This window comes from Sparus aurata, chromosome 11, assembly GCF_900880675.1.
Source record: "Sparus aurata chromosome 11, fSpaAur1.1, whole genome shotgun sequence".
Taxonomy (NCBI): domain Eukaryota; kingdom Metazoa; phylum Chordata; class Actinopteri; order Spariformes; family Sparidae; genus Sparus; species Sparus aurata.
The window spans coordinates 7,722,857-7,733,830 of NC_044197.1; the positions used below are offsets into that span (position 1 = coordinate 7,722,857).

A 10,974-nucleotide genomic window follows, 5' to 3' on the forward strand; every position below is an offset into this window, starting at 1 on the left:
TATCCTTTTCTTTTTTGACTGTGTGGTCTTCTCCATCACTGTCACTGGAACGAGAGGAAAAAGAGCCTTTTGGTCTCCCTGTTGGCCTTTGTGGGTCATATCTGTAATCACCCTGATTAAATCCCAATGAAGGCATGATAGTGACCTCAGGTTTATTGTGTTTACTTTCTATATCCTTCTCATTCACTGGGTCTGAGTTCACAGTGTATTCTGTAGGCTCACCCTCACTGACACTGGAGCTGGAGCTGGACGTATCATCCCTCTTCTGTTTATTTGGAGTGGGTGCCACAATCAGTTTTGAATCATTAAATGACCCTTGAACACTGCTTCGAACAGAATCGCTAAATTCAAATTGTTCTTCATTCTCCTGCCACAGATCAGGGTCTGTTAAGTTGGGATTCTTTGTATGTGGCGACCAATCTGCGAAGGGCTCGGAAGAAAATTCGAGATTTTTACCGCCCTCTATGGAAATTTGTGGCAGCTCTCCTTTTCTGGCTGGCAAGAAGTCAGCTCTCTGCTGAACAGAGCCCTTTGCTAGCTGAGGAGACTTGGGTCTTGTTAGGTCTCTCTGGGTTATTCTTTCTTCTTTCCCAGAGAGTGAAGAATCTGATGATGAAGAGGAAGATCTCCTTTTTCCCAGCTCAACAGGGTCCGGGATGTGTTCAAACTCTATGTTACGTTTGCGGCCTGCATTGGAGAGATCTCTCTGGTTTTCCTCTGACCTACTCTGTGGTAAGCTGCGCTCACTTCCTGAATCTTCAGCTGTATGCCTATCCCTCTCCACCTTTGCTGCTTCACATTCAAACACGGCATCATCATAGAGGCTTTCCTGATCACCACTGGCTACAGTATCATAATATTGTACATTGGTGTTTTCTCTAATGTCTACATCACTAAATGTGACTCTCCTTTCCCTATGAGAACTAGGGACTTCTGGTTCATCACCATTGGAGTAGGCCTCATTGTCATATTGTCTTTGTTCTGCATCTGAGACGGAGTAGGTTTCAGTGGAACTTTTCTTTTTGGTGACCCTTCTCCAGAGAATATCTATATATGGTCTTACTAGGACTCCGATGATAAAGGCTATCAGAAACGTGATGAAAACAGACAGACACACAGCCAGAGTCAAGTTACACTGAGTAGCTCTCTGATTTCTTTCTTGACCTATCCTATTTGGGGCGCCTTGTGGTAAACTTCTTGGTTTTCTTCTTTTACCTTCTATTTTACTGATTTGGAGGTTAAAAACAGACCCAACTTCATGTTCTTCAGACACACACACATACAGTCCCGTGTCTCTCTCTGTGATGTCAGTGATGAGCAGATCATCCTGAGGTTGGCTTGCAGATGCTTGACCACTCAGTGTCCACCACACTGAATCTACAATACAAACAACATTAACATGCAGTTGGACTAACACACATTATTATATTATGTATGTATAACGTTATTTTACACGTTTTTTTTACTGTTACCTTGTGCAGAGCAAGACAGCAGTATCTCAGACCCACTGTAAACGGTCACATCTTGGTGGAGCTCTGGTCTGTTTTCACTGCCAAAACAGTTCAGATCATCCTCCTCCAACTGCAGAAGGTCTCTGCCCGAGAGGATGGAGGGGGCAGCACACACCACACTCCAGGACTGCAGGCCTCTGCTGCTATCGTAGGCCATCCGCCTTCGGAGACTGCGCATGCTGCAATCACATTGCCACCTGTTGCCATCCAGCCTAACATCCGCCCCGATGTTACGCAGAGAAAGGTACGTCAGAGGATGAAGACTGGTCAACATGTTAAAGCTCAGATCGAGGACCTTTGAGTGGGATGAAATGTGGACATACAATAGATCTTGAGAATTGCTCCAACTATTAAAAGAAAAATTCTTGAATTAAAAGTTAGATGATCTTTTAATTACAGAATACTTTTCTGAATAAGACAGTTCATTGTTGAAATACCGAATGTTCTATGCATGATTAAAAAGTTAGATTAAAAAAAGCTGTGTTACCTGCAGTTGGGCTAAATCCTGGAACATCTGTGGATGGAGACTTGTGATGAGATTATGTTGTAGGTGGAGCTCTTTTAGCTGCCAAAGGGGGCTGAGGTCTCCTGGTTGGAGAGTCGAGATCCTGTTGAAGGAGAGCTGCAGAACCTGTAAGGACTCACTAGCTTCCAGCCCTGGATTGCAGAAAACACAGAACGGTAATCAGAATTGAACAGAAATCATAAAGTGCCAGGAATGTACTATATGTTAAATGTCTGTCTCTTCTCAACCCTGTACTTCTTCACCTTCATCACTGTGATTTGCAAGGTGAAGAACTGTTTATTTTAGGCTATAATGTCGGTGTGTTTGTAGTACTACAGTGTTTTTAATGCTGAGATTAAATAATGTAAACATCATCCCTCTCTCCGGACTTCTATATCGTGTACAGTTTAATATGAAATCTCTGAATTGAATATCATCTGCCAAGAATTTGAATCCAGATTCCCCTGTCTTAATTTCACTGTGAGCACTCTTAAAATATGACTAATAAGAGGCTTAGATTTTTTTCTGTGGTGCTCACTCTCCCCTGCTGCCTGCCTCCCCCCGTTTCACCAGCCAGAGACAATCTCACTGAGACTGCTGGGCTGAAGTAAGTCACTGTGGGTCTGTGCTTCATTAGAGAGGCACCGAGGGCTCTGTGAGCTGAATACCAAACAGGAAAAAAGTCTATGACTGTCAACACAGCTCTTGCTAAGTAAATGGGCCGTCCACACATGCCTTTAGAAGAACCGTAGTGAATGCATTTCTATGAAACGCACATAAGTTTCAACCAGGCGGAAGAAATGCTCTGAATGAATATGATTTAAGGGAAATCGTCAAAGTTGTACTGCATGTTTACACCGTTCTGTGAGCCACTGGAATGTCAATAAAAGTTGACAGGCTCAAGGGTGTACAGTCTCATTATCTTGGGAGGTTTAATCATTTCTAAGTGGAGCAAAGTACTAAAGATAATGGATATCAGGTAAAGGGTCTTTGAATGTGAAAATCAAATGAAAGGACATTAACAGCAATGCACCTCAGAGATGTATTGTACTATACACGTTTAAAAAAAGAATTTGCCTAAAAACACTGACTTTAAGAATTTCAATTCCATGTAAATTTTGCATCAAATTCCACTACATAAATTAAATATAAAGGGTCACATTTTGATGCAAGGTTTACCTGTCATATTGAGTCAATGCTCATAAATCAGATAACTAGACATGTGATATATTACAGGAGGCAGAATAACTGATTTGAAATAAAACACGTGTTTATGTAGAAGTTCCCCATAACTTTATATGTTATAATTGAATATAAAGTTTTAAGTTCAAGTCTGCATTAATTTAATCAAACTTAGTTATTGAATTTATTCACATTGACATACCAGGATAAAAAAAACAAATTTGCATTTAATTAAACCTTTTACATTGCTCTTTCGTAACTGTAAATGGAAAATGCACATTAATTAAGAATACTTACAGTCAATTATTTATTTATTTTTGAGTGTATGGATGAATTTCTAGATCTCAGACTACATTTTTGGCCTGAATTTGGCGAACAACATGCCTACCAGGGTGGACCTATCCTTCAGGTCTGACTCATGGACATTTCTCAACGACACACCAGAGGGCAATTAAAGGTGTGCAACTTCACTATCAGATGCCTAACCTTAAACGCCCACACAGTAAAGAATGTCTTTTAAAAAGGGGGCCCCTGATTACCAACCTAAGAGTTCAGATTCCTCTAATGGGACACGAGGTAAATCACATGATGCTAATTGAGACCTAAAGAAGACCTGCTTCACTTAATTCAAGTAATTTTCTTATCCCTAGGTTCTGCTTTGTTCATGAAAAACTCGATAGTTTAACTTTTTTAGGCCTGGAACATTTATTTAGACGACAAAGTCTGAAGGGATTAGAAGCAAAATATATCATATAATTTGGGTACACACCCGACAATAAATGTTTCATTTAACTAATTAGCTTGTAACATATTAGGTGTGGTCTGTCAGTCATTATATGACACTGTGCAGTATTGTGATGACTGTACTGTTCTGATTCAAGTCTGTAGTATCAGTTCCCACTCAAAGCTTATAGCAATTTTAGTGGCTAAATATTTAAGATATTGTTATTAAAGTGTGTGGAATTAATACAGTACAGCTTATGCACAAGTATTTTGACTTTTTATAACATTTGTTAGGGAATTATCGTACTTTTGTTCAACTACATTGTTGAACAGTGACAGTCACTAGTCATTTTTCCACATTACAGTAAGATGTTACATAAAAAACTTATGATACATTTATAGAGCATGATTCATTTTCACAGATTTAACTACCCATAAGTAAGTAGTTAAATTGGATCCATCATCAGCAACTACAAAGTGCTGCTTACATATGAACGTATCAGTAATAATTATCCATTAATAATAAAAAAATGAGCAGACATAATTCTGCTTAGTTTGATGGTAAAAGTAACCAAAAAAAGTAAATTACACGTGAAGGTGTTTAAAAGGTAAGTTCACTCTAAAAACAAAACAAAACAAACATTTCTGGAGCTTCATAGAAAAACTGCATTGGAGCATTTTCTGAAACAACTGAAGTAGATGGGGACTTGTTTTTCAAAAGTTTAAACCAGAAACCAGAAATCACAAATTGATTTGAAAAGATGTTATTCACTGTAGTTGCTAAGCTAAAGGTTAGAGCACACACCCTGTCTGAAGTGGGTGACAAGCTTGACCACGTGTCAAGGGTGCAAATAAAGTCTTTTCAAATAAATTTTGGAGAAATGGATCACACTGGACGAGCTTCAGTTGTTTAGGAGAATGCAACAATGTTTTGATGTGAAGCTCCAGAAATGTTTTGTGGACTTCAAAACTTTATCTGCCTTTCTATCGACATGGGGATGATTAGATAATGACGGACTTTTCATTTCGGGGTGAACTGTTCCTTTACATATTTCTATGTTGTGCTCCAGCAATTTTGTATGGTATTGATAAGGACAGTCTCAAGTTTGATCTCCTTAGAATTCATCACAGTTAGAAATGTTTCAATCAAAGATGATTATTGAGTTTTGGAATAGACGCTTTAATGCGCTGATGGATCTTGTGACAGTGATTGACATACGACTGTATGACCACTTCACACTGACTCACCCTCTGGGAGTTCCTCTAGCAGATTCCTCTCTACAGATAGCAGCTGTAGGGTGGGGGCCCACGATACACATCCCTGTCTGCTCCAAGGTTTCAAGCCATGTAGCTGTCTCCCTCTGACATGACGGCCTGCCGGGTCTCTCTTCATGCAGAGAGACAAGCGTGTGATACTGTTGTTTCCCAGCCATACATTCCTTAGGTAATGATGCTGTCGGTCGAGTGTTACAGACACCAGGAGGTTGTGAGACAAGTCTAGCTCGGTGACAGAGTCCTGGATGTGTTGGGGCACCAGGGAAAGGCCAGAGGAGGAACAGTTCAACAGGGGGGCTCTCTGACAGGTGCAGGGCTCCGGGCAGGCAGGCAGGGGAGAGGAGGAGAGGAGCCCCGAGGAGACGAGGAGCAGCACAGCGGCCACGAAGGGCCACTGAGCCACTGCCATCACAACCTGCCCTACTCAAAAAAGAATCAAAAAAGTATACATTTTTACCAAAGAAAGCCTGTGACAATCATTATTCAAATCAATAAATCAAAATCGCCCTTCATCACACGGTCATATTAAATCTAAAGAAATCCATGATGACAAACAAACAGTAAATTAACACATCAAACTCACCTGTGTTTCCACTCTTTCCAGAAGTTCGTTGCTGGAGAACTTGTGACTCTCTTTTCGCACCAAGTGTTGTCAGCCGACTGGCTTCGTCTCCGGCAGTTCTGATCAAAGTCTGAAGAGGATTTTGCTGTGTCTAGCTGAACATGCACCTTCCTAATTATGCTATTCAGAGATTCATTCAATCATTTACATGTCTAGTTAATGTCTTACAGTTACTGTTGTTCCTCTTCATGTATGATAGATAACTGCAATCCTGAAAGTTTATGGCAAGGAGAGTCATGCCCCAGCTCCAGCCCCACATTCTATTAGATAATAAAACTGCGTAATGAGGCATAGTAATCTTTTATGATGTTAAATGGCCATGTAAACACTTGAGACAGAAACCACGATAAGAAGTTTCCCGTAGCAACATGTTTCTTTATTGAAACAAACAGCAATTAAATGTTGGACAATTTTTTCAAACCAGGCTGATCGCCCTTTTTCTCCTGTTTTTTTATTTTATTTAGTTGATCAAAAACACTCTTCATGACATTTCATGACATTTCTCAACATTGGCACTATTATAAAACAAAAAAGACAATCCAAAGCAAAACGAAAGTCAAATCTTTTATAATATATATTGCACAAAATTCAAAACCACTCAATACAGGCTTTTCATGAACATTTGCATTCATCTGTAGCGTAACTTAGTGCACACAGTCTTGTTCTGCTTCTCATTATCGTATCATTTTGCTGTAAAAAAGGCTTTGCGACAAAATTAGAATATTACATACATTATATATTTTATTCTACATCATCCCTTGTAAATCCATTGGCACATGCATGAAAGACAGTCCAAGATGTGCAGGAGGAGACCTACTCTGCTTTAACATAACTGGATGGCTTAAAATGTATCTTTTCAAATGTAATAATATACAAATCACTGTGATCATTTAGTGTCTCACGCTTGTCAGTGAATATTAGAGAGAAAATATCAAACACAGCTGCCAGAAACAATGAACAGCAAATCAAATCTTGCACAAGCCCTCTTCAAGGTTTGTAAGTTAGTAATACTGGACGGTAAGGCAAAAAGTAAATACTGTAGCTTCTAATCGCTATCAACGGGCAACATAAACCACAGTATGTTGTTAAAAATAGGAGTGTTACGCACTGACATGGGAATTAAAATTTTATTAAAACAATACAAATACTTATGTTAATATCTTTGGCCAAGTGGCGATGATCTGTAACACAGTTTGGCACACAAAATGAGGAACACAGAGCAAGTCAGGTGAGCTGCAGAGGTATTATTATGTGCGTAGTGATAAATGGCCTTACAGAATGTCCTACAAAATTTGTAGTGTGACTTCAGTGGTGACAGATTGTAGTGAGATGGTAACAGCAGATTCCAGTTAAGTCTCCTAGTGAGCTTTTCTACATGGGTTTTCTGAGGTCTGGCAGCCCATGTTGTGATATTTGACCTGCACACGGAACAGAGTCCCGTCTGCACACATGCACAGCTTGTACCTTTCCAGACCCTCATCGAAATACACATCTCCAGCGGAATTAGGGATGCGTGTGGCGTTGAACATGACTGATCCGTTGAGGACGATACTGTTCTCCTGCAAAGAAAAAAAAACAGCATCCATTCTCACATACTTTTCCTTACCAGCTTTAAAGGTGCACTGTGTAATAATTGAAGTTACTTTGTGTTATTCTTACAGCTTTCAACTGTGTTTTTTTTTTTTTTTTCAAATTTTGTACCAAATTGGGAAACCTCAATCCCAGCATCACGAGTCATATTAAAAGTACAAGTTGCAATATTCCACACTTACAGCCTTGAGCTCGATGCCTCCACCCATTTTGAACTCCACAGTCCGGCCCATGATGTTGACGCCCTCGTTTCCACGAATGATGGCCTTGCTATCCCCTTTAATGTTCAGGTCCGATGTAGCACTACTGGTGATCTGAAATCAGTGAAAATGCATAACATTTGTCAACACTAAAGCCAGCATATTAAAGGGTCCACAGAGTATTTAGACTCTACTATGTGTTATAAAAATGTGTTATAAACATCCCAAACAATACCTCAAAATTACAAATAATAATCATAATAAGATGCAAAGCTAGAATGTTTTCATCCATATTCATGTTCAGGCCTGTATTTTGTCTCACTGTAAAAACACCTCTGCTAGTCAATACAGCCTTGAGTCTTTAGTATTTATCAGCTGTGCACACCTGCTTTTCTTTCACGTGCTCTCAGGCTACCACAGACTGGCCTGAGAGCATTTCAGGACTGCAAATGTCACGTTTCTCTGGATATTCACATTTTTCGTCTGAGCTTTGGTTTGGCCACATAACAACAACAACAACACCAACCAGATACTTATTCTGAAGATAGTCCAGCATTTTCTAGAAGTCTCAACATCTCTTTTACTCTGTTGCAGCTCAATGTGTTCTCACTAATGCTTTATTTGTTAATTTGCAAATTTCTTTAAATTACTTATCACTTTTTTGTTATGGGTTAGCATGCGCTGATAATAGTGCAGGTTTTGTTGTAACATAACATAAAACATGAATTACTTTCTGTTACGGCTATCAGACATCATTATCATTATACACACCCTTTCTGTGGACGCCTTTTTAACACTGAGAACTTTGACCCCTTTGGGCAAATGGAACTCGTGGTTTTCAAAGTCTGTGCTGAAGAATGTATTTTGTGTACGAGGGTCTGTGAAGGATATGCCAACATCACTGACAACTGACGTCTTGTCCTTCTCTACACTCAGCTTAGTGGTGCCTTGCTGGAACACAACCTGGAAAACATGAAGAAAAGAGAGGAGTTCATTGTGTGCACACACAATTAGTCGTTTTATTTGCTTTTGCAACTGCTCAGTGTTCACTCTAAGTGTACTCTGTGTTTCTCACCGGGTTATTGTTGCCGACAAGAAGCAAGTCCTGGTCCTTACGACCTCCGACTGTGCTCTTGTGCAGTGGGTGAACGATGCCCATGTCCGCCTTCTGTTTGAAGCGCAGCAGGCCGCTCTCATGGAACTCCATACTGTCGCAGCCATTAGGACCGATCCGGATCACTGTCCATATTACCAGAGTGATCTGAGGGACAGAAGAGTTGTTGCAGAAGACCATGAAATACAATGAATGTAACAACACAAAATGCTAATTCGGGGTAAACTCTTAACCATTGTCCATCCATTAGATTGATGAATTAGAGGTACATTTAGACTTGTGTATACTCACTATTAGGTTAATTAAGGCGAGGAGGAAGAGGAGGATAACGATGCAGACAGCCATGTTTCCCTTGCGTCCTCTCAGCCCCGTCTTATGGAGACGTTCCTCTTCGATGGGTACATAGCCTGCTTTGAAGTTGCTGTTGTGTTCCTTGTTGATGCTGCGTCTTTCTATAGCCTTCTCTCGCATGGACTTCTTCACAGGCCCATTGGAGCTCTCCTGAAAGGTAAAACAATCTCAGAGACCCGACACTACAATGTACAGCCTGCTTTATGCAGCAAGGGGTGCTGTAAAGACTCAGTTATTCATGTCATGAAAATCTTAAAAAAAGAAAATATCCTTACATATACTTGGTTTTATTGACTTTCAACACAATAAAGGGATAATCTGGGGTTGCTTCTATAAAATCGAATGCCCCCTCAATATTCAGAGATACTGTCCTTAAAATCAATGGAATTTAACACATAGGGGAAATATACAACTTCATTCTTTTCTTACACGTTTTACTGTGTATGAGATTTTCCACAAATCTACATTAACTGTCCATAAACATAGCAAACATAAGGGTTTGGTTCTCATGTATTTTCAGTGTCTCTTCTGCTCTGCGTTGGAATGCATCTCAGTTAAATGCCCCGCGACTGGCTGTCGGTGGCCATAACTAAAAATAACCTGCACTCGTTTTTGCAGTGAAACAGAAGCAAACACGCCTGTCTCATTACAATACAGTTTAGATGCTCTTTAAATAAGCCAAATTACGTCGCTGTCAAACAATATATCTGTTAAAAATGTTAGCATTTTGTATTTCCACAAGCTAACGTTGCCTATAATAACGAAGCGGAGGCCAGTATTTATTGCACTGATATCATCGTAGAGCCGATAACAAAGCCAGTACATTCATCTTTATTGCACCAGCTTACCAAAGATTACATATTGTTGCGCTGTTAACAAACGCATGACAATAAAATGGAGTAAAATGAAAGAAAAACAACAAATAGAGAAGATAACGGACCTGTTCGGACGCCATGTTGACCCTCCCTCTCCTGCTTGCCGAGTGACACGGGACATACCACTTTACCACTTTTCACAGTCGAAAGCGAAAAGAAATGTTATTTGTTATTTATTTTATTTAATTTTTTTTACTTTTTATTAAGTTACTGACTGGAAGATGCTTATTCATGAATACAAATCATTTCAATACGAACGAATACAAACGAGGGAAGTTTAATTTTCAACGACAGATCGACGTTTCCACGAAAATAAAAGATGGTCCAGTCCAAGTTCAAGCAGCCAATGACAGAGAGATCTTAAAATAGAAAAACATTCCCATTCATATTTTCCATAGGTAAACCATAAACTGCCCGGAGAGCCGTCACAATCGAGCAAGGGGGAAAATGATGGCATTGATTATAGTGACATTGTTTAACACTAAAACTTATATGAAATTGACAGCGAATACCCATCACAACATATTAACACCTTTACTTTTCCAGCCTGTAATAATTTTGGACTTTTAAAAAAAAATGTCTTTAATTATTTTATCATTGTTATTATAATCATTATCATCATCATTGATATTATTAATTTGTTAGTATTATTGTTTTTTTTTATGTTAAAATTAAATACACCATCATTTTTTTGTCTTGAATAAAGGAACTTAATGTTACATTTCGTTGTAAAACCCTGTGTTGTTAAATGACAAATGAACCTTGATAATTATCATCATAATCATTCTTTATACTATAAATATTCTTTCTTTTTTTATTTTACTATATCAGCTACAAATATGACTAGGTAAAATGACATCAGTACTATTGATATTATTATTCACATAGTCATATATTATAGATACTGTATGCGGTATACTATCAGAAACACTTAAAATTGATCTGCTGCTAACCACTAATCAATAATTCCAATTGCTTATTGTAATCATATGACAATTTAGGCCTGTTATCGTTTTAAATGTGCCC

The 10,974-nt window shown here is 39.0% G+C and overlaps 1 protein-coding gene across 1 annotated transcript; it reads right to left on the minus strand.

Annotated features, from left to right (window-relative positions):
• Positions 1-6,169: 6,169 nt before the first annotated feature.
• sgcb (sarcoglycan, beta (dystrophin-associated glycoprotein)) lies at positions 6,170-10,066 on the minus strand. Its single transcript, XM_030432768.1, has 6 exons — positions 10,014-10,066; positions 9,014-9,223; positions 8,684-8,869; positions 8,380-8,571; positions 7,591-7,722; positions 6,170-7,377 (listed from the first exon to the last, which is right to left on the minus strand). Exons 1-6 carry the CDS (start codon positions 10,026-10,028, stop codon positions 7,177-7,179), a joined length of 936 nt encoding a protein of 311 aa, XP_030288628.1. The 5' UTR covers positions 10,029-10,066; the 3' UTR covers positions 6,170-7,176.
• Between the last annotated feature and the right edge of the window lie 908 nt (positions 10,067-10,974).